General features: G+C 39.6%; 1 protein-coding gene across 9 annotated transcripts in view; it reads right to left on the bottom strand.

Moving 5' to 3' along the window:
• Nucleotides 1–24,998, bottom strand: part of MBD5 (methyl-CpG binding domain protein 5) — a 147,694-nt gene that overhangs the window by 2,846 nt on the left and 119,850 nt on the right. For 6 of the 9 annotated variants that reach the window (XM_055718888.1, XM_055718887.1, XM_055718889.1 and 3 more), the window contains 5 exons: nt 18,304–19,332; nt 16,423–16,634; nt 13,438–14,646; nt 7,886–7,998; nt 2,152–2,227 (listed from right to left, as the gene is read on the bottom strand). In XM_055718888.1, coding sequence (XP_055574863.1) covers nt 2,152–2,227; nt 7,886–7,998; nt 13,438–14,646; nt 16,423–16,634; nt 18,304–19,332 — 2,639 coding nt within the window. The remainder of the gene's footprint in view (nt 1–2,151; nt 2,228–7,885; nt 7,999–13,437; nt 14,647–16,422; nt 16,635–18,303; nt 19,333–24,998) is intronic. The other 3 variants (XM_055718893.1, XM_055718892.1, XM_055718894.1) reach the window with 3 other exon arrangements.

Genomic DNA, 24,998 nt, shown 5'->3' with positions numbered 1-24,998 from the left:
AAGAACTTCAAGAACTTTAAGGCACCAGGGAGAAAGAGGCTGGTGCCACAACCTGCGCATCTCAGCCGGTGACAGTCATCGTGAAACCACGGAATCGGGCACCGAGTCCCAAACTGCGACCGGGTCACACCCTCAGAGGCAAACCCATGTGCAACACCGTGGCAAGGGCAATAAAGTAGGAAGTGGGTGGTGAGAAAGTACTGCTCACAGGGAAAAATAAGAGAAGTCAAATCCGGGTCTGCGGTAGCATTATTAAGGGACAAGCTACAGCTAGCAAGCTCGGTCTTTGTTTTAAATTTTGAAAGGAAATACTCCATTTCGAGCTGCATGCGAGATTAATTTGAGCGTGAAAATGTTTTTCATCTCTGACTGCTCAGTAAAAAACGCAGCCTAACTGGCAGAAGGAGGTGGAGGAAGGCTGGTGCCTAGCACGGAATAGCACTACCATCTGTCGGCCGGAGCGAGCTCTGTCCTGGGTAGAGCAGTTTGCAGCTTCCAAACAGCAGTCAGGCAACAGTGACAAATCCTTCAGCAACGTGCCAAATTATTTCCTTGGGTCCTTCCTGAATTCCTTCAGACCGCTAACATTTCCTACGTATGTATTGGCTCTTACCAGCAGAAACAAATTCTTTGAGCTAACGATCTTGTTTGCACATGCTTTTCATTTAAAACGTAACTGATGTCTGAACAGCTGAAAAAAACGCCAGTCACTAAAAAGAGAACCGTTGATTCCCTATGAGTGTTTCTAGGAATCATAATCTTTACGGGAATAGATTTCAATCGCAATTTTTGTGACCAGATAATTCAAATATAAATCACGACTATGTAATGACACACAGGCTGGTACATCAGCTTGTCTGTGTTATGAAACAACTAGATCAGCAAATCCAATTACAGCAGTTTCCTCTGCGCCGGTTTATATCATAGTTAAAATGCATATAGCAGGCAGTTTGGCGTGTTACTGGATTATAAATGCAAAAAAAGGTATCAGCGGACTGGTCCGGCCCCAGTGTGTAAGTGGCAGTGTAACCGACACAGGAGGCGTGTGTGCCAAACGAGTACCCCATATTTATTTGTGACAGACCTACAACCTTTCCTTTTCCTCCCAAAGACAAGAGGAAAACGCATCGTTTTGCGTCAAAACTCAATCCCATTTCCTAAAATTCACAAGTCTAAACAAAAGATTTGATTTTGTTCTTATTTACGGCAGCCGCTAAAAGCTACTGAACAACTTATCCCGCATTTCCCGGTTGTTCTGTACCGGGCTGTAAGCCTGGCATTCTGCAGGCGCCTCCCTTCGTACACTCCAGAAGCTTCCCTGCAGTTTTACTGCTACTTCTAAATATGCACATGTACACGCATCTTCAGTACCGAGCACCAAAGATCAGGAAAAAGACTTTTTTCTATATTCCAATGTTTTATAGTTAATAATTTGAATAATTACAAACGATAAGATAGGGGAGGTTACATGTGCTGTGATAGACTTTGTTGCATTTCTAAGTCTGCTTCAAAGAAATTATAGCCATGTTTTAAATACGATGATGAGTACATTGTATAAACCGATTTTTTATATTAGAAGGATCCTGGGCTTGCCTACGAACAGTGTAATTACTGTAGAAAGAACGCCATCAGATTTGATATTAGGAATTCTCCTCTTTTTTTTTTTAAACTTACCTTTCATGACAATATCCTTCATTTCACATGAGGAAAACTTTACTCAAAGAGTTTTACATTCAAAAGAATGATGCTTTCAAAGAATGTGGTTTCAATATCTTGCTGCTTAAATGGAGAAACAAACGAGCCTGAATTTGTGTAACTAATCAGAGAAAACCCATGGAATATGAGTGGGACTGGAACTGATCCAAATATTATCAGGCTGCATGTGTAAAACTAAGTCCAGGAATCAATCTTTGTAAAAAATAATTGGCAACGCAACTAAAATTCTTCAACTTTTCCCATTTTTCAGAATGATTAGACATTTGCAAACAGTTTTTAATGCAGGAGAAATATTGAAAAATTCTACGTTACTTAAGAAAATAGAAACAAAATTTATGTTAGATAGCAAGCCAAACCAACACTCCCCATCTTCAACTGACACACATGCAGAAACACAGAAAAAGGAGATTATTGCTAATGTGAAAAGAAACTTACATTCCCAGACATTTTGTCTAGTTCACTCATGGCCTCGTGTATAGCAGCTTCTAAATGGTTATTTAGCTTTCCACTTCTAGGAAGAAAAAAATTAATGCCATTAGTAATTCTCAGTAACAGAAAAAAAGCTAAAAAACTCTAAAGAATGTCATAATAAACACACAAACTCCTTGGACATACTGTACTAACTGTAGAGCCTCCCAGGTTGTTGCAGCACAAAATATCACGCAAAACAGAGGCTTGTGTTGGAATGACAGAAGAAAAATGAAAGCCACCACTTCAATGAGTTGTATGGTTGGTTACAATATCCACAAGACAGACTAAGCCCATGAATAAAAAGCAAAAGTACTTCATGTTAACACAGCGTTTTGTGCAGTCTTGTCTTTTTTTTTTTTTTTTTTTTTTTTTGACCTGCCAGCAAAGGGCCAGGCTACCATGGGTTTTGATCAGGAGCAGAAGAGGAGCACTCCAGCTACTCTGGGCTTTCTTAAAGACTTCAAGCGTTACTAAACCTCTAGTGCCAGCTCGCCTCTGCCTCCTTCCTGCTCCACATTATATGCCGCATTGACCCTGTACATGGGGTTACACTTCAGTGATACTTTTGCGAAGGACTAAACATGTACATCGCTATCTCCTTTAAAAGACGAGCGTGATTGGCAAAGTTTCCCCCTTACCCAAAGCACACAGCTCAAAGTTCAATATCCCTTCTAACTTTCAATAGCCAGAGGAAAATAAGTCATGTTAATCCTCTAAAATGTTGCTATTTTACCCTGGAATGACAGCACACCAAGGGCAATGGTAAAGGTAGGTTGAAAACCTTCTTCTTCCAAACCAAAAGTTATGCCAAGTCACTGGGCAGCTCCGTATAGATCTAATTTTACAGAGACATTTATGTACATTTCTTCTTTAAAGAAGTTTCCCACTTGAACACCACGCTTTGCATGACAGGTCATACTTCTCTGACTCTGTGTTCACACCTCAAGAGTTTCAAGCCAGCAAATTGTACTTGCACACAAGTTACTACCGTCTGTCGATGGCTCGTTGAGGATCTGCGCTTAATGGCGCGCACGCATGTGCGTGTATGTATATATCTGTATTTAGATAGGTTGATTCATTCATGACTTCAGCTGAACAGGTACGTTTACTTCAAGTAATGGACTTGAAGACAAATGGCTGAATGTGAGATGAGAGCCATTATTATAAGCATCCATCACAATATCCTCAGGAAGTAAGAAGTGCCGTTATCCCCGCTTCGGAGAGGTAAGAAGTGAGGGGAGGAGGATGAGAGCCATCTGCATCACGAGGGAAGACTATGGCAGAGATAGGTAACAGAACACCTTGACCCATGCTGGAAAGGATGGTTGGGTCACTAGGACCGTCCCACACCGGAGACACTTTCGAAACAAAACTTTCCTCTTAAAGAAAGCTTCTCATGTCAGCTGGGCCACTCTTCCCTGGCACTTAAGGATTTATAGTGACTAAAAGCATTGGCAAAAGATTGCCAAGGAACTGGCACAGAGGAACTACCGGGGCAGCATTGCTGTACAGTAATTCCACCCCCCGAGCTCAGCAAAATTGTTTCCATACCCATCAGCACAGCTGGGAGATCAAAGATAGGAGATCAGAGGGACTGTTATTCATTATTCAAAGAAGATATTCCCTAATACCATTTTGCATTGGTCATCTGAGCTATGCCAGGGCACAAATTGCACAAAAAATTTAAAAAAGCCAGAAACCTTACTGACCCGACTGCACAGAAGTGAAGTATAACTGGATTTCATCCACACACGACGTTGCACAAGTTGAACTAAGGCTTTGAATGAATTAGTTTAAACAGTGGTAGTCACGTGCAACTTTAAAATTAGGTATCCTGATATAGTTTAAATCGACTAAAGAAATAAGATAAACTGAAATAACTATTCCCGCCCAAAGCCTGACATGTCCATCTGGGTTTTTGCACTGCTTGGGCTAGACTGCTTGCAAAAACCAGTTTCAGTTTTGCAACCTGGGCAAGTGAAGGCACCCTTAGATATTACAAATGCCGAGCACAATATTGTTCAGCGGCAACATAACTTCCTATAAAGGCAAGATGACTATTTATAATGCAGCTATCTTAATAACTGATAACACTGCTGACTTGCATATCACCTAGAAGCAGATTGCAGATGTCAAGTTACCTGTATGTGATGCGGTTATTTATTCAACATTACATGCTCTATCAGCAACACACCCCTATTGCACTATCTATGAAATTATTGCTATTAATCATAACAGCCATTTGAAAGTATTGAAAATATAAAAGATGGTTTGAATTGTCTTAAGAGGCTGCTGTTATGTTCACTTTGCTGTGAAGATGATGATCTGCCCCTGAGCAAATCGAAGGGTCAGAAGTGCCCGTCACTGAAATGTCCCTTTACCGCAGCTACAAACCTGAGGACTTGACATCAGATACAACACATGCACCAGCCCTCTAGTGATGCAAACCAACCTGTAAACATCACAGGGTTTGGTCAAATTACATTTAAAAGATCCTAGCAACAGTTTGTTCCTCTCATCAAAATGCAGCACATCATCTCTTACCAGACCTCTCCTGGCCAACAGCTTGGAGAAGGACTGAAATTCCTTCCCTCAGGAAGGGAGGACAACCTTTTCATCAGAAGTGTTCCTTTAATCCTCCTCCTCCCTACTAGGGCCCATTAACATTTTACCAAACTGTATCATCAAAATGAAATCTGAGCATGTTTTGAGTTGCAGTTCCCTCCCACAGCAGACACATCCCAGACTCTGCCTGCAGGTGCTGCCTCTGGGCAGCTCTGGCAGCGTTAACACGGACGCCTGAGTGCGCCCGCCGTGCCCAACTCACACCTACCAAAGACAGAGACTTAAGACTGTGTCAGGACGGTGACTGACGGGAAGTTGGAAAGGTGGTGGAAGAGATGCGTTAGTTCTTCCCTTACCAGAGTCCTGTTCAACTTGAACATGGCACATGCCCAACAGGAGGGACATCAGAGATGTAACTTCAACTCTGAGAAGCCACTGCTCCAACTTCATTTTGCAATAACTTAGTATGGATGGCTGAGATGGTAATGGTAGGGATGGTAAATGGCACGCTCCTGACAAGAGAGAAGCCTGGTGTGGGAAATAACACCCAGAGGAACAGGGAACCACAGGAGGAGGAGACACTGGTGTTGGGTGGTGACCCTTGGAAGATGTTTTGTGAAGTGGGGCAGCAGGATGCCAGTGAACAGAGGAGTACAGGTAACTACAAAGCTTAGGAAGAACGAAGATTGGATCAGACGAGGCTTTGGTAAGGGAAGACTGGGCCTCCACCAGTCTTCTGGAGGCTACAACTGGACAGGTGAGGAAGCTACGCCATGACCTGCTGGAAGCAAGAAGGGACACAGTTCAGGTACGAACGGACCGACTGACATGAGATGGAACTGAGGAAGGTCAGGACGGCTCAGCGGTCTGTGTGAGTGCATCTTCCTACAACCCCCAGAACTCATATGACATTCAGCACTCACACCACGCCTCTGAGACACTCCCAAGCAAACCACCTTTTTGCTACAAAGAATGCTTTAGATCATACTATTAGTTGAAGGTACAGAGCTCTGTGCAGCGGAGCTAACACTTCTGACTATGCTGATGAAATGTGCTACAATGACATTATTTTCTGGTGTCTTGTTTAGATACCAAGGAAACAGAATACACAAAATTTTCCATTTAAAAACCAGTACTTAAAGTCAGGAAGATTTACAATTCAAAAATACTGGATTTAAGGTGCAACTTGAATTACATTTTATTACATCCCTATTACAATATAGCTTTCAGCTTTGCAGACTTTTTAATCTTTAGTTTAGTTTTAATAATTTTGTATTTAATATATAATTTCAAAGTATGTTGTTAGAGATTGAGTCAAGACTGTGCAGTGGAGGGGAAGAACAGGAAATATACTAGGGCTGAGACAAGAACTGTAGGAACATGGAGAATAGTTTATGGAGTTAAGGTATCTGAATGTCACTTTGAGGACCTGGATGTTAACCCCACCCTGCTAAACAAAGCGGACCTATGTGATGCTAGTCCACGCTCTCCCAACATCAGTTTGTCCTGGGTTTCTTTACCTATGTCTTGGTTACTATAGAAGTGTTCAACCTGATGCCAGTACATGATATGCGTAAGCGCTGAGTACTTATGCAGGTAGATAACAAATAGAAGTATTCTACATGTAGCAATTATATTTAATGCTAAATGTTTGAAAATATCTGGACCTGCATGTAACAAGATACTACACAGACATATACCAAAAAGCAGACCGTAAGGAGATTAATAACTTTTTCAGACAAAGGAAAAAGAGGAAGGGTCCATGAAGGAGGGCCAAAATATTTGAACTATGAAATAAGTGCAAGTGGAAATAAGGAGAAAAAACCTGGAAGGCTGTAAAGCAACCCTACAGGAGGGATAACCATGTGCCCTGGCCTGGCTGGGGTATCCGCTACCCCCAGTTTCCTTACGGGCAAGCAACGGGGCAGGACCAGACCTGCCGCCAAAAAAAAGGCCACTGGATTCAGGGGAATTGCAGACAAACCCTGCAGCCTCCTAAATACACAAATGCAAATCAGAAGATGGGCGTTTTTCTTAGATTGTACTGTTTATTTCAACTTTAACACCTCTTTAAATTTGCCCCCGGTGTCACCTTATTTGAGTCACGTATCTCGCCTCAGGGACATGAGCAAATAACTGGGGGGTTGCCAAAAGCCCTTCTGTGTTCTCACCATACACCCTTAAACTCCAGTAAGATATTTTGAGGATGATCTTGGAAAAAACAACCATCAAACATCGTCTCATTGGCTTAAAAAATACTTCTCTTCAGGGCTGCGTGACATATAAATAAAAGAAGGGCTTACACCTTAAAAGGAGCTGAAGACAAATAATTATTTAATTCCTTTAAGGCCATGTTTATTGTGCTAAAGACAAGTATTGCAAGCTGACTTTGGATTCTGACACAAAGTAATATATTTTCACTGCAACAGCACCCTAGAACAAATCCAATCCCAGTACAATTTGTACTTTTTGATCCTTTTATAGCTGTCCAGATTTTTTTTCCTCCTAAAGTCGACCACTTTCCTCTTTTTGTCTATGCTGCTGCTTCATGCCCTAAATGCCTACTGTTTCACAGCCTTCCTATCCTTGTATATTTTTAAATAAGAGCTAAAAGGCAAGATACACCAAACAGTTCATAGATGTCTGACGCGGAGCATAAGGAAAGCTCTGCACTGAGCCCCTTGTCTAGTTAAATACAGCCAGAATTCACAAATTCTGAAGCGCCTCTCAGCAATGGGAAATAAACTGAATTTATCTGAATAAACCTGTGCTCTGCCTGCAGCAGCAGCTGCCAGAGGGAGAGGGGAGAGATAAGAAGGGCAGATCTTGTTAAAGAGCATATTTGGTCAGAATAGTTTTGATGTAATAACTTTTTTTGCTGTAAATTAGAAATCCTACACATGAAAGCTCAGACAAGTAGGCTGACATTTTATAAAGGCTACTGTAAATATCAGAAGATGCAATAAAAATGCAGATATCAAAGATCTCGGATGATTATCATAACCGACAAAGGAATTCAGAAAATTAACTCTTCAGTTTGGCTGCTCTACTAAGCTACCCAAAACAAGAGACTTAGGAAGCAAAATCATTTAATTATTGCATTCCACTAGCAAATAAATGAGCATTTACTTACTTTCTGTTCCTTTTTCTGGCTCGGTTGTAAGCTTCTAGACCTTCTGTTAGTGTCTTCAACTTCTCTGGCTCCACCTGAGTGAAGGTATGAACACCAAACCACATTACCCAGACCTGCAATTATTAAACATTGCTTTTACTTTACTGCTAGACATGCACTATTACGGAGCCTAATTTTCACCGCATCCATAAGACACTAACCTTCCCAGCAAAGAAAAAATGGATGTCTGGCTATATACACCCCCTCATACATATACGTACATATTCTGATTTCTCTAGATGCCCACACCACCAGCAATAGAAATACAAAAAGCAAAACCGTGACACTCATGAAAACAAAACTAGGAAGGAGAACAGTATTTTAACCCCCTCGTTTGTCTTTATATTATTAATATGAACACGGTTTTAATGTCTCATAGTCTGTACTCAAATGTATTTTACAAATGTAGTTCACACCTTTGAGACCACCTGGGAAGCATTAAAATAGCAAGTTGCCTATGGTACAATTTTTACAGATGCTATCAACACAAAACTGTTTCACACCACCTCAAATTTCCGGATAAACTATTTAAGGGCTCAGTTTGACAATGCTAATGGCACGGCCAAATTTATTCCTACTTCCGAAGATCCAGGGTCTGTGCTTAAGTTAAAAGGCTTAAGGCCTTAAAAGGGGGTTGGGCAGGGTGACAAGCTTTATTTATGCATTATGAATCCATGAGCCTTCACTAGAGCTGGCTTCAGCCAGCTGATTTATTGGTCCTGAGAAAGGGCTTTTAAATTTTTTTTGTACTTAAGCACATACTTAGCGATCTGCTGAGTCAGGAATGAATTTGAGCACGTGCTCAACAGGGCTGCTGAGCTGGTACCTAAAGTGCTTTCACTGGAAAATAAAGTTCTCTTGAAACCCACCAGAATGATGAACTTTTAAGCAATCTGTATATAAAACTCCGCATACAAACACTGGCACCAGTTAGTACTAGTATAACCAATACAATCATCTACATGATTTTATCATTTGCATTCTCAAAACATTAGTCCACTTAACTCTGCATGTTATTTTGATTTGGCTGAGTCATTTCTGCTTGTAAAAACAAAAGAAAAAGTATTTAAAACACATCAATTAAAAGAAAACAAATGGATGAATTCCTTTTTCAGTATTGCTACATTTTGCTTGACTTATTTTTTAATCTTTCCATAACTTAACAAGAACCTTATATACCATTTGTTTCGTTAAAAAGTACAGCTTGTATTCTGACACAAGGAAAATTAATTCTATAAATACAAATTTATTAAGCATGCCTATATACAATCTGAAAAAGAAATTTAAATGCAAATTCCCTCTAAACCCAGCCTGTCAATTACTAAATAATTTATATTCACAAAGAAATTGATTTTTAGACGTGACAACGTGAAGTTAATGAGTGAGCAAGCTGTCAAAATCTGTAGAAATAAGGCCCAATACAATACATGCTTAGTCCAAATTTCACATGTCTTGAACTTGCGCATCTGATAATGAAATTGGGGAATACTGCCGTTGTGGGGACTTAAAGACAAGAGTCATTAATGGTGCAATCTGCGCATGGGGAGGCAAGATTTCTGTTTTCATGAAATAGATTCAATTACGGCCACAGATTGTAGTGCTTTTCCCTTACAATGGTGTTTACTTTTAATGCAAGACTACAAATAGTTCAAATAACTCCTCTCCTAATCAGATTTTGGAAAAATACAAATGCATACAGAAGAAATAGTATCTGTTTAAAACCTGTGGAGCTTTACTAAGGATAAACATGAGCAGAAAAGGCACACAACAGTCACAGAATGAGCAAACCGGCTTCAGTGGCTTATACATTACATCTACATTAAAATGGTATTAAGGGCGGCATCGTCACTCTGCCTGCCGTACACCGCCCCTCAAGCCTCGACTTTACAGCGTGTCTGAAAAACAGCTACAGAAGAAATGTCTATTTTTCAAACTGAACAGAATTAAAGGGCAATAACATAACCATCTTGAGCCTTTGCCTCCAATGCTTTACTACGTGACAGAGTTGCCACAGATGCTAAATTGGACATTATCCACATCCATATATATATATTTATGTGTGTGTCTGTGTATAAGGAACAAACTTTGCAAAGAGTTGCATATGCCTGCCATTAGATATATAAGAAAGTTCAATAGGAAATACTTTTATCAAGAGCTAATATCATGTTTGGCTAAGCAGGGACTTATATTAAGTAACAAAAAGGAATCAATATCTTCATTATTGGAATTCTGTGGCGGCAGAAGAGTAAAAAACCCGCTAGTGCTTTTTTGAAGTAGTATCAAATTGCTAACATAACATGGTATTGGAAGCAACTATAACAGATATATCTGAATTAATAACATCATACGCCTTCATTTACAATAAGCCATTACAACACTAAATAATACATACAAATAGGATTTTCAGGACACTGATAAATCACACCTGTTACTACCTGCAGAATTATAAAAGCTCACTTTAAAAAACCTAGTTTAACTGATGGAAAGTCATACTGGGAACAGTACTTGCCCAGTAAGAATTGCTATAAAATGCACTAGCAACAGGCAACTGCTGCTCACACAAACCCTTCGACTTTCACATTGTTGTTCTCACAACCTTGTTCCTGTGTAGGTGATTTAATTTGGATAATAATCAGATTAATTACTTGATGAAATACACATCCTCTGTTTTAGGATGCATGTAGTTTCAGGCTTGCTCCTTTTTCAGCAATATCTACTGCTGTTGCTGCACTTCCCTGGGGTTCCTCTTTAATCTTCCAAGAGCCAAAAAGCAAGTGTACACTGGGAAACAAAGGTGCAATATTCCTCCCTTCTCCTGTTAGGGAAACACCACTCTAGCTGCTCCTCAAACAGAAGCATTATTACATTTAATACCCATAGTCTTTTAAATGGAAACAAAAATCAAATTATGTATGATATAAAGAAGAGAAAATATACAAAGTACTATGAAATCCCAACAGCATAGCAAAGCTAGTGTTACAATATAGGAAGTTAACATTTGATTATACAAATACTTTTAAAAGATGTTTTAAGGAAGCTCCACAGAAAACTGAATTTTTGGAACTGCTGCTAGTGACTCCCACCATCAATTGTAACCTTCCAGGGTTTTTGTGAAGCACAGGATTTCTGAAGACCATTTGGTTTTCCAGTTTTTTTCTTTTTGGTTTTCAAGGTGGTTTTCCCCATGTTTGTGGGGTTTTTTTGTGTGTGGTGGTGGTTTGTGGGTTTGTTTGGGGTTTTTTTATGTGGTTTTTTTTCCTTTTTTCTTTTCTTCAGACCAGGCTGCTCAAACATCTGAAGAATGTAGCCGTACAACATGTTGTAGGAGTGTCTGAACACGTGTATAAATTGCCAGAGTGCATGGGCGTTCCTGCCTATCTCCAACTGGAAATGGAACTATTACACAGCACATGCACATTTTCACCTCTCTCGTATTGCCCTGTATCCCAGCTTTCAACCTCAACTCCTGACCTTTGGAATGGTCGTTCACTCTGTACTTCTGGGAGAAAATTACACTTTTTTTTTTTTTTTTTTTAATTTTAAATTATTATTATTAAAGGCCTTCTGATGTGACAGGTGATCCATTACGTGGGACTTCCTGATGAAGAACTTGAAAGTCTCTCTTGCTGCCTCCACAAGTACCTGCACGAGCAGCTACGTACGCATTTCCCGTTTGCTTCCCTGTTGTTTGTGCTTCAGTATACAGTAAAATCTGTGCCACTGAATATAACATTACACAATGCTTATATAACGTACATAAGAGGCATAAAATCAAAGAAGGCGAGTTTGCACAAAAGCAACTGGACATCCTGGTACCCACAAGCTGGGGAGTAAATGTAAAGAATTGCTAAGGAATGCAAATGAAAAAAGAAATGTCACCTCTTTACAAAAGTTATAAAATATAAGCTCTTCAAATACATCGTAACAGTCACATAGATATACAATTTTGTGAATACATACATGTATACAGTGTAATTACTGTAGCTGTAATCCAGATGGGACAAGGATATTGTACATCTCCTAATTTTTCCAGTTTTGTTTAATCTTTTATAGCTTGTGGTCTGTCCCATTTGTCTACACTTTATAAACTGACTTCTCTCGGGGATCTAACCTTTATAAGGCATAAGCTCTTCAGCGCTGTCCTGGCTTCAGCTGGGATAGAGTTAAACCGTAACAAGCATTCAAATATTGTTACTCTAGCATGTTGATTTCTCTGTAAATTAAATACTTCTGTTCGGTGTGCTCAGACGGGAGCTCTCTGCAACCTTTGTGGCTAAGAGGTCAACAGAGAAGCCACCCGTGAAGAGAGACTAACGTTCTCTTGGACTAGGGTTGAAACCATTCTGGCCAAACATCACCCCAGTCGTCTGTGGCATCAAGGACCTGTTGGATTCCTTGGGGAAATTACATTTGCACGTCAACCTCTGGTAACTATTACGAACTGCAGTAAGACCAGCAGTGGTTACACAACAGATATACCAGTTCCAGCTGAAGAAATCCTGAGCTACACACCAGTGGGAGTCAGAGGTTGCTGGTGAAGAAGCACTCCTCAACATGTTCTTGTCCTCCCTCCTCTGGGCATCTGCTTCAGCCAAATTTTGGGGAAAGCAATACTTTAGTATTCCACTATGTTCTTATGACTGTTGTTGTGCAATGTACTAGGCAGGTATACGGGGGAAAAAGATGTAATTTTTAAGTCCTTTGATTTCTGTGTGTCACAGATAAAAGATTATTTCATTAGAACTTGCCTTTCTGCTTACATATTTTTTAAATTTGCATTTTATAAAACAGCACTTTAAAATATTTATATATGGAAGATGTGACATGTAAGAACTACAAAAAATAATGTTATACACATAGTAGAGACCAGAATTTGAAGTATTTTTCATAATAAAATAATCAGTAACTTTGATAACTGTATTTTCTGTATATTCCCGAATAAGTGTATGATTTGTTGACAAAAAATAATGGATTTTAGTATGAAGCGCAAACTGAAATGCCTTCCTCGCTATTAAACCTCCTTTCAGGGTGAAAATGCGCATGCATTTCCTCTTAAAGAGCGTATGTGTTGATCAGCAAGCTTTTACTTATTACAGACTCCTCAGTCTGATTAGACCACTTTTCCTTTTTGCAGTTTTCAACACTTTAGATGGCTGTGTCCATTTTCTTTGGACAGAGCCAGAAGTTTGACTATACACACAATGTAAGTTAAACAATTTTTTTTAACAACATTTTTTGTGTAGCAAGTCTTTCATGCACAAATTAGTAACGCATTATCAGCCCAAAATATAATTTGTCTCATGGCACCGTTAGAAGTTTCTCATTCGATAACTACGGGAAGAATTCAGTTCTGCAAGCTATAGTTAGGAAAAAACCTGATTTGTACTACTAAAATAAGAGACAAAGAATAAAAGAAGGAATGGACCAAGATAGTTTTGATAAACATTTGATGGGCATAGGTACATGTGTATATATATATATAGATAGATATGTGCATATATATATAAATATACCTTCCCCTCCTCAGCGTTTTGTTGACATGAATTGTGAACTTCTTCTTCTCTTACTAGTTTCCCAGGCCATGAAGTCAGTCCTTTGATTTGGCCCCAGACCAAGTCGCCAACGTTAAACGTCCTCGGCCTGTAATGTATCAGCTCATTTGAAGAAGGGGAATCTGGGTTCCTTAGGTCATCTTCACTACTGATGCTTTTAGCATCTGAAGGGCTAGGCACACACCCATTAATGCTTTTGGCATTAAAATCTCCATTGTAATGGATATAGTCTTTAACTAACGAACTTTCCAAGCTATTTGAGGAACTTGGAGATTGCTCTTCCAGAATCAGGTCTTGCTTAGAAGTGTTCAGCAACTCCCCAAATCCTCGGTTCTGCTGAGGCCTATTCCCGTTTATGTGTGCACATCGTTCCACAGTGTTCTCCAGTCTTTCCTTAAAACTCATCATAGTTCTTTTGTAATTGTTATACCTGAAATTCTCCTCCAACATTTTATCACTTTGACAGTTTCGCTGTGATAACAGTATCTGATGCTGCTCGCCTTGTAACAGTGGCAGTGTGGAGATGTTATTGGGCCTTTCGTGACAAGGACTACTATGGATATGGGTAGAATGGTCTAGAAACTCCTCACATTTCCATCTATTTATCTCACTGACAGGACTTTGCTCCCCTTCCCACTGTTTTTTGGGTGTGTTACAACTTGCCGATTTGTAATATTCATACCCATCCCCTTCACTTGAATTTTTACCGTGCTCTGAATTCTTCAGTATTCGTGTTCCTCTAGTGTTCCTTATCCTACCTTCATGATCAGAAACGGCAATGTTTCTTCCATGGATTACTGCACTGACAGCACTAGAAAGATTTAATGGGTCACCAATTGAGGCTGTGAAGGCACTCATGGCACTCAAAGCTGGAATGGGACTCATTTGTGTTGTACTGCTTACGGCAGTGGTGATTACTACTTGCATTCCTTTGCTTGCAGCATCTACAACTGCTTTGTAGATAGCGTCCACCGATGTATCACCCTGAGCAGCAACATTGAGGTTATCCTTTGCCTGTTGTCCAAGAGATGGTTCAGTTCTTTGCTGCAAATCACAAGATGTTTCTTGGAAAGGAGGAAGCATAGTGTTGGAGCTCTCAGGAACTGGTGCCATTCCCATTTGAGTGATCATTCTTTTGTTTAGGACAGCAGCATCCTCCTGCATTCTCACCTGGAAAAAGTAGAGAAAAAGATGGAAATTGCTATTCTGCCTAAAGTTCCATTTCAACAGACAAACTTTGTTTCATCTTAGTAAAAAAATCAGGATGGTGGCCAGGGTGGCTATTTGTTAGGTAATTTTATTTTGGCTATACCTCAGTTATGACATTTTATGCTGAACAAGCTAGATAGAAAACAAACAAAAAAGCGTAATTCAGAGGAAATCAAAATCACTGGCTCTTAGACTTTGCCGCATGGATCAAACCAGACGTCTTCCATGAAATGATACAACCAACCATGCCCTGGTGAGACTACATTATCATCTCTTTCCAAAAGAGTCTTTTCAGGGATTCCCTCTTCTGATTCTAGTATTCTACTATTCTACTCTCCCTTTTTTCTCTCAAGTCCTAAACAACTCCACCAAGGTCAATACTTGTGTTCTCAACTATCCTCTCTTGTTCCTTCCTTCCCAGACCCGAGCTTTGCTTCTTTCCTCCCTACCAACCGTTCTTCTGGGCTCCTTGTATGCTCCTCATTCAGTTTCTGCAATGCAGGCCATCACTGCCCTTTTGGAATTGGCTAACATTTCTATGTTTCCCCTTTCAGTTATGCTTCTCTCGTGGGATGTCTTTTTTATGTCAGTCCCTCGCCGACCGTGCCTGCATCCCTTTGCATTGCAGCTGTAATGTCAGGCACTGCCACAGTAAACTGCAACCTTCAGATTAAAGTAACTGTGCTTTTATATTTCTTGTCACATATGTAGGCAGCAAAGATGATGTCAGTAATAGCGCTATAGCAAAAAATTGTAAAATCCAAGGTAAAATACTTCCAAAAGCTCCTTAAATACTTATATACTATCTAATATATCTGAAGCAAAACCTACTGAGATAAAGCTACCAAAATGCATACGAAAACAAAGCGAGGTAATAGGCAGAGGACTGTGATTCTGCAATAGCAGCGAAACATCTACACTGAGAAAATGACGTGTCTTTTTTTTTTTTTTTTTTTTCCCCTTTCTTAAAGGGTAAAAGCACTTTCTGGCACTACCTGCATGCTTCTGTCTTCATGTCTCGAGTTCTGCAGCAAGCACAGCAATGCCAAATAATAATAAATATGTATTTTAACTCTGAGTAATAATAAATACAAATTTTAACTCTGGTTTTATTATCTATTTTGGTTGCTATGCTTCCCATCGGTATGTTAGCTTGATAGTTCCACTTGCATTATGAAGAATTGTCTATTTCGGTGGGTAGCAGGGAGGTATCATTTCTGCACAGTTTGTCATTGCATATTCATCCTAACGCTCTTTTTTTTCAGTCTATCCAATCCACATCCCAGCTAGCTCTTCCACTCAATTTCAGCAGGAATATAAGAGGACAGGTACACACAGTCACCTATAATCATTTATTAAGCTTCTAATTACTGTAAAGTACTATCAGTATTTATTTCTCACCACTGAGTTGTTAGAGTGCTCTAAAGGGGAATGTATGATTGTTTGTGCGGAATGGAAAACAGTTTTGCTAAAAGCATATAGCAATTGTTAGAACATACAAAGCATATTTTTTTCAATACATGCAGCATAACTCTTTCCAAAGAAACTACTCCCTATTTCTAAGGAAGAAGGTGTAAAATTTCAGTAAAAAACATTACTGATTTGAAAGAGGTAAGCAATTGTATGTATCATATTGTCTTGATCACTCAGCAAAACCCCATCAAACCGCAGAGGGTATAATTTTACCTAGCAAGAGTTGCACATTTGTTTGAATATTGATTTTATTTTGCTTTCTACCTGGAAGTTTTGGAACAGACATGCCATGGGGTTTGGGTTGTTAGCTGGGCCAGGAATTGGGGGCTGGCCTTGAAAGCCCTGCATGTTCTGATACCCCTGGAGAAGGTGCTGTTGCTGCTGATTTGAAGGAAACATCTGATTGTTGTTTAATAGCGACTGGAGATGACTCAGCTGATGGTTATTCAAAGTAGTGTTTATAGATGACATGTCACCTGTAATTCAAACACAGGGAAACATAAGTCAGTACAGTTTTCAACAGTCAGGAGGAATTTCCTCGACTCAAATTTTAACTGACTACTAAGCAAACGCCTCTGTAAAACAACACTTTTCCCCTTCAATCTTCTAAGGAACGGTCCTCAAGGCACGTGTCCCCTACTCTTTATTCCTTTATTGCTTCAGTATTGCTTCTTTTGCATGTCACCTCTATCTGGACTCTTTCTAAAGGTTTCTGACACGACTGTCTCTGCTTTTGGAAGGGTACACAGCCAAGCATGGCAGAACGAGCTTCTGTGATATTCAGTGTCTCGGAATCTTACTCTTAGTTTCCAAAAAATGACTGCTTCAAACAGTACTGGGGTGGTGAGGGGGAGGAGGAGGAACAGAGAAAGAGAAAATAATTTAAAAAACCCAACAAAACTTGTTTTTCGTTAACTATGATAAAATAACATGAGCTAACTGCAGATGAGCAAAGGCTTTTTGGCTCACGGACATGTCAGCCAACACTAAATTTTTATTTTTAATATTCTAGAGAAACAACTGTATTAACATTCTGTATTACTGAAAATCTTACTTTACAGGAAAATTCTACTTCTAGTAAAATAACTACGTTGCTGAGCCTGACTCTATGAAATAATAAAAAGCTTAAAAATACATCCATTTCCTGGGGGAAGGTGTTTGTTTTAGTTAAGAGTTCACATTTTTCTTAAAACTTCCATTTGCAGAATCATTGGTTATTCATATTTTACATGGAAAATATAAAGTAGTGTTGAGTTCATGATAGCTATTTAGTAGGTAAGTATGAGGTAATAAATTAAAATACTTATCAGCTTTTTGCCACTATTTAATTCCTCCTCCTAGTCTTTCTATTAGATTACACAGACCAAACAACAGAGGAATACTTACTATATTATGTATTCTTGGTAAAAATCATCAAAAGACCCCGGGGAAAAAAAAAATGACATTTAAGGGCTTTTTAATTGCTTATTTTGGGCTGTAGGTGTTAAGTGAGATACCCTGGGTTTCTAAACTACAAACTAAAGTGAAAAAGGAAAAAAAAAAGCACCCAGAGAAATGAGAAAATATAAATACACAATAGAGGGCTCGAAGGGCAACCTTTCTCTTTGGATTTCTGCAAGGACCTGCTTCAAGTGCTTTATGGATTACTTTACTCGAGGAGTGTGCTCACGGTTTTGGCACTTTTGATTCATTTGAAAAAATGCACTTGGCCATTTTTCATCTACCGCACAGCTACTCATACTAACCCTGTGATGCCACATGCACTTGAAATGAAACACCGCATCCCAGAGACGCACCTGTGCTTTTACTACTTGAAAAGTAAACCAAGTCCAATTGGTTACAGAATTTTCAGGTGTATATAGTAGGTCTAGTGGCATCAGAATTAAGAATGGAATGTAAAATAATTTCCAAAACCAGTATTAAATGTTCCTGAATTCAATTAGAAGTATTTTAAATTTCTTACAATAACAGTTGTGTTTTTCTCAATAAACAAGCTGTAATATACAAAAGCCTTACCAAAAAAAAAAAAAAAAAGTAAGATACAGTGGTCTTTCAAAATAGAAACTAGAATCCGAAATTCCCCCTCCCCAACCCTCTTTCCTTTTTTTTTTTTTCCTTTTATATCTGTGAAGAAATTGAACTTACCAAGCAGACCTGTCCCCAGTAGAGGGTTAAGTAGCTGTGGCACCACAGAGTTACTGTTGAGTTTAGCTGGACCAGATGTATTCCCAGCATTATTAGATATGTTCAGCAATGTTTCTGCCATTGACACCACTGCTGTCCCACCACCCAGGGTTGAGACAGACAGTGCTGCCACTGCTGATGATGTAGTGGTTGTGGTAGTGGTTGCTTGGGAGGAGGTGGCTATGGAAACCTCTGGATGATTAGCGGTGTTGCCCGATGCAGAGTTCAGGACACCTCCCACCAGCTGGGGGTTCAAGGCCATTAATGCTGAGGCCCCAGAGACAGCTGGGAGGAGCAGGGGGTTAGAAGTAGTGTCAGTGCCTGAAAAGCTTGGTATAGGGTTGCCCAGGGGGTTGGTTAAAAGGGTCTCCACCCTGTTGCTTTCTGACTGATTGCTCGGCAAATGCTCAGGTGGGGCTGTCAGCTGTGTTACTGAGGGTAAAGGGTTATTTTGCTGTTGCAACAAATCTGAGATGGTCAGATTGAAAGATGGTAGGGGAAGCATGGCAGCTGCTTGGGCTTGGTTCTGAAGGAGGGTTGCTAGAAGCTGAAAATGAACAGGTTGTAATACCTGCCCATCCACGTCACTGGAGAGAAAAGCTAAAGCAGCATTTACATTCGGGTTGAGAAAACCTAAAGGGTTGAGGTTGACCTCAGACTTGCCTTCTCCTGCTGAAGGCTGCAGTATATTTAATAGATTCTGGTTTAGGAGATGTTGCTGATTCACTGGCAAAGAGATAGGTAGAGAATTGAGGAGGTTTTGATTCAAAGAATGTGGAAGATTGTTGTTTGAAGAGCTGTTCTGCGGAAAATGAAGCGAGTGTTCGTGGCCAGCGAAAGGGAAATCACTCCCTATGGGCAGCTGGCTCTGAAGTGGGTTTCCAGCTGCAGTAGTGACTATAACACCGTCTTGGAGCACAGATGTTGTCTTTGTGATGGCAGGTTGGCTGGTGCCAGCTATGGCTATTGATGATGATGGTCCTGAACCCCCTGCAACGCCAAAGAACAAAACTATTAGTAGTATACTGCCGGCTGGGAGGCTATCATCAAAGTTATAAAGTAACCATGTTAATACAAACCAGTAATGATTGATACCCAAATGTCTGGAGCATCCAGGCTTGAGAACTTTTTAAATATGAATGAACCTGCCATCGGCAGCTTCAGACGCTACGTGCTGAGCCACATCTCTTTGGAAATTATTTAACCATACCCTTGTATTTCCCTTAAATTTCTTTAAGTGGGGATATAATAGGATTTCATCCATCACATATTTTGATTAGTATAAACCGAAAAACAACCACAATTTAACATAGTCGTGGACCAGTAAGAAATTAACTACTAGGAAGAAGGATCAATGGGAGACATGAATGATGCTGAGAGAAAGAGTGTGAGCACATGATCTACACGTGGACGTGAACCTTATGCTCTTCTGTTTTCAGCTCTATTCCATTAATGGGGTTTTGGAGAGTTATTATTTCAAGCATTATTTTGAACTCCTGAAGAAAAAAGTATACAGTGATGACGATTACATGTCATGATGATACCTATGATAAAATCCAATGAGCAAAATACATTATGGTCAAGGTAGGTTAACATTCAAACACCCCCAACGATTTATAACGAAAAAAATGTACATTGGTGTGGTCTAGTCATACCTATCACTTGGCGTGAAAAGAAAGACCAACTGGGTAAATTTACGATGAGGGGGTTATGCAGAAAGAGCGAGAGAATAATGAAGTTTATTTGGGTATCTTTATAACCCTTTACCAAAGCTGAAGTATAAAATAAATTATTCATTGTCTTTTACTTCAGGCAGAGTCTTGAACTGACAGTGGTCACATACACAAAATCTAGGAGAGGAAACTAAGAGAATTAAAGCAAGGGAATTTGCCTTGAACTACACCTTTCTACTTTATTCACTGCAATTCACTGGAGAACACTCAAGTATTAAAATTATATACTCTATATATAGAGAATGGTATAATTATAAATGTATTTAACTATGGTTTTGACACAATAAAATAATTTTCCATTCTCAACTGCCCTGCAAATATGGTTCACATGATAAGGCATCAGAAGGTATTGAGTATCCATAAGCATCAATTATCATTTTTCTAAACAAATACTGTTTGAAAAGGGATATGCAACTACACTCCTAACTGGTAAGAACTGAATCAAATCTTTACATCATTTGTAACTTAAAAGACCATTTTTCAAGTACTGTAATGTTATGACAACTCGAAAAGGTACAAAATTAACACAGCACATGAGGCACTGCATTGAACACATGAAAGATCACACCCTCTCTCCCAGGTATCATTATTGCATTTCAGTACAGAAATGAAAACTTTTTAATTAATTATTTAATTTAATTATTAACAAAAAAAAAGTAAGAACAAATTGTAATCGTAAAGCAGAGGATATCCTATTCTGGTGTGATGAGAAATAGGTTAACAAAGCAATAGAAGTGGTTTCATGACAAGTGCATTTCTCTAGGCTGCAGTTTGGAACAAAAAAACAGATAAGCACTTGAGGAAGAAAAACCCAACCATGCACTGAAAATATATGTTACACTGGATTTCCAGTGATGGTTTTGTGTTTAACATTTCAGATTAGGCAGGAACAGCAAACGCTCTGTCTTGACACCCCCAGGCCTGGCAAGTGCCTCATTTATACAGAAAGTGGCATCCGCACCCTGCCCAGCTTCCTCGCTCAGAAATAGAGCCTTCCCAATTATAGACACCTTCCTGATAAACATCAATGGAAAGCTGCTAATCAGATGGCTTGCCCAGAAATTACTCAAGACCGAGATGAGGACAGCAACGGCAAACCTATTGGTGCAGATGAATGAAACCCACAGCAACGCAAGGGAGTTTGTTTTCTGCCAACGTAGCCATCCTGCTGGTCACCTAATTCTGGAGACGAGAAGCCCCTGGCAATATCTCCAACATGGAACGTAAGAGAAAAAAGAAAGATTCTCTCAAGCACATGTTTACACATCAAGGTGTACATGATCATGCCAGGCTTGTAATGGATCAGTGTGTTACAGCACCCATGGTGACCGTAACGGTTGGGCATTGTTCTTAGAAGAGGGCAAGGCAGTGGGTTGAAAACCTTTCTGCACACAAAAAAAGGAAATTTCCTTTTTTTTAAAAATAAAATCAGTATTCAGAATTGACACTCCAAGGATTTAAAAATCAGGAAAACCTCAAAGACCAAACTACAGATTTAAGAATGACCATTACAAAGTCATTCCTGTAGGGTTTAAGCAGAATCAGCTGTATCACTCACATGACACGAGATGGATGCCTACCATACTTAAAAATACTTAGGGCCTCTTCAACGAGGAAGAAATTGGCAAGAAAATTGCTCACTAAACCAAAACTCTGTCACTGCACTTTTGGAGACACACTTAAGGTTAGTCCTCCTAGTTGTAATCTAGTTTAAGATGAATCAGGTAACACCTCAATACCTTCAGATGACTATTCCTCCCATTTGTAAATGGCCTTCCACGTAACATCTCACTGTCATACAGATAAAACCAGGCTACCGTCAGCTCAGCAGCAATGGTTTGATACACTGGACTTTCTAAGGCATAGTTTATTTCAGGAAGTATTGTTCTGGAAACCCTTTACTCCTGCAACAGAGGAAAGATGGATATACAAGCTTTTTCCTCAGTGGCTAAGAAAAGCTTCCCTCACTAGTAGAAATCACATTCAATGTGTTAAGCTGCACAGGAATACATTTTTAATTCAGGCATGAGAAAACTACTGTATATATAGAGCTCTCATGAATATAAAAATCTAATTTTGGTATTTTCCAGTGGACCTAATCTCTGTTTCTCATTTATTGATGATCTTATTTTCCATTCCGCTTGGGTAAATGACCACATGGAAGAGTATTTGGTGTGAAGCAAATCTCAAACTTGTGAAACTGTTGCTAGGGTTTTGTCAAACCCTGCTCTGTTTTCTAACCCCAATCAAACACCACATCTGGAGCTCTAACCTGAGGTGTCCAGAGGGCATTCAACACTTGGCCTTTCGCTGGGTTAATTAGGCAATCAATTAATTGCTACTAGGGGTGCGGGGGAAACACCTTGATGGATCCTGAGTAGGAGGAAGAAAATGTGTCCTTATTTCAATGCAGACTTGAGAAGCTTGGGGGTTGAAGAGGCGATGAGCAGCCAGACTTCAGCAGGAAAAGAAGACAAATACCCCCTAGCTTTTGTCAAACCTAGCTCATGGAATGACACCATAGGACTTTCTGAAGGGAAGTAGTAGTAGCTGGGTAGAAGCTAATACAATATTTACAACAGCATTCTGGGACAAATCTATCTCTAGCAGCAGCCTGAATTGCCAGAATATGATTTTCTGGATCTCTTCCAAAATACCATCTCCAACAAGTCAATATTCCAGATGAAGAAATGCATGCACACCCATTCTCATTAAAATATAGTGCTGCTAGACATCTCCTGAATATTTGGCCCCAATCCAAAGACAAAATCTTGACTTATTTTTTCCCCTTTATAAAACACAGACGATTTCTGTGATTGTGATTGATAGTGCTGCACTGACAAGGCGCAGAAGGCCATCTTCCTCTGGAAGGACCACAAGAGCCCTCGGGGAGCCGTCTGAGCTGCCCTTCCCCAGTTTCAAAATGCAAGATCCAGCATGAACGTGAGCAGTCCTGTCTTTTTGACTCACAAGGAGATCACGCACAATGAGAAGAAAGCGATGCGCGGCACCAGCAGCATGAAGATGTGGGATTCTCTGCAAACAGCATGGAAAAATGTAACATGCCTCACCAAAGCAACGGTTTAAGCTACACTGCGAGTCCAAGCGAAAGAAAGTCCTGATAAGAAGCCTGTCCTTCCAAATCAGGCAGTGGCACCAACACGTAGCAGTGGCAATTTGGAGCTGACTCAATGTCCTCTGAGGTCTGTCTTTTACTCAGAGTGATAGCTTGACATATACATTGTATTTACCGGAATTTTCAAAGAGGCCAGGATGACAGTGGAAACCAGATGGTGGATGACAGCTGAAAAAAGATCCCTACGCAAACAAGCTGTCTTGGCCAGCAGTGCTGTAAGGAGAACAGGACTGTGATTCTGACCGCTTGCATTTCCTTCAGGCCTGCAGAAGGCTGACAGCCAGAAAAAAAGAAGATGCACCGCAGCACCAAAGAGTTTCGAGAGTGCGCTAGTTCACCCAGACCTCCAATATGAAATGGTTTGTTATTACAGTGTCCAGGCTCCGAGGTGACAGGAGACTTTCGATGAGAAATGCGAATGGGAGCTGAAAGCTAAAAGGAAATCACAAGTTTGCTTCCAGGTTTCATAAAAACATGGTATTTTGAAACCTGGAAACCCAAGGCATCGTACGCGTTAGCTCAGTAAACAATAGTCCTTAATAATCAGCTCTTAAGAGTAAGAGTAGAATGAAAAAACCCAGGAGTGAGACTAAAAGCCATAAAAGCCCAAGACAAATGCTAGCTTCCAGCTCTCGCAGAGACAGACGTTTGCCAAAAGGTATTTTGCCAGTTGTTGAGAAAAAGGAGCCGTCTTTTTAATGCAGTGAGAAGAAATATCCAGAATGCTGAAAAAGTAGATCTATTGTTCTCTTAGAGTGTCAAATGAATGTTTTGGGAGTAAATAAATCGAAATTGAACAGGATATGCATTTTTAAAATTAGTACTTTGTGGGCTATAGTATTTTATTTATGAGCATTTTTATTTTGTTTTCTTTTGAAAGCAGGTTTGTTTTTCTGTGTGGATTTTATCTGTATTCCTTTTTTTTGAAGTATTGCTTGACAGGTATTCTTCACCAGATACAATAAAATAAAGGGTATTATGAAATCAGTCTGTGTTCGAGAAGATTCACTCTCCCTGCTCACTTAAAATAAAGAAATTAGAGTGGAAGGTATTTATCATTAATATCTGAGCATTGTCCTATCATGAAAAGACAGGAACACGTATGTACACAAAAGTTACTGGGGCGGTAGGATATAGTTGGAGGACTATCTTGTTTTGAGTCCTGGTTTTTAAACAATATTAAGATTTGAACAATATGAAGACTTGTACAGCAAGCTTCAGTGGCTGTCCTCAGGAAAAGAAGTTGGCTGTGGGCTATTGATTTCCAACTAAACAAAGAGTTAGAAGCCATGTATCATTTCTGCAGCAGCAGCAGCAGCATTGTGTCTGCATAAAAATATGTAGGAAATTTAACAACTTCTTATACTGTGAATAATGCTCAGCCTCCTTATAAGCAAGACAATTCCAAGTGAAAGCAAACTATTGTAGCCTTCATAGATGCTAAAAGTATTTCTACCAAATCAAAGAACATTAACTACATACGTCTTTTCCTAAAAAACTGCACTTAAAAGAATACCAATTAAAAAATGATGATACAAATGCTATTATACAACGCATAAGAATAATTTCCCTATAAGAAACTATCCATTATGTATTCTAATATTTCAGTGGTGCCAACAGCACATTGCTGGGATTTGCAGCATAAAAATAACCAATAAAACAGTTGTATTAAGTACTTAGGAAGCTAAAAGTGCAGGACTTACTCATTAACACCTATAAAATGTTAAGAATTGAGAACAAATCAATGTTATAGATACCACTTTCTCAATTCTTACTTTTCTGCATCT

The sequence above is a fragment of the Falco cherrug genome, chromosome 8 (genome assembly GCF_023634085.1).
Source record: "Falco cherrug isolate bFalChe1 chromosome 8, bFalChe1.pri, whole genome shotgun sequence".
NCBI lineage: Eukaryota > Metazoa > Chordata > Aves > Falconiformes > Falconidae > Falco > Falco cherrug.
The sequence above is the reverse complement of the archived record's forward strand: the minus strand, read 5'-3'. Positions and strand labels throughout refer to the sequence as shown.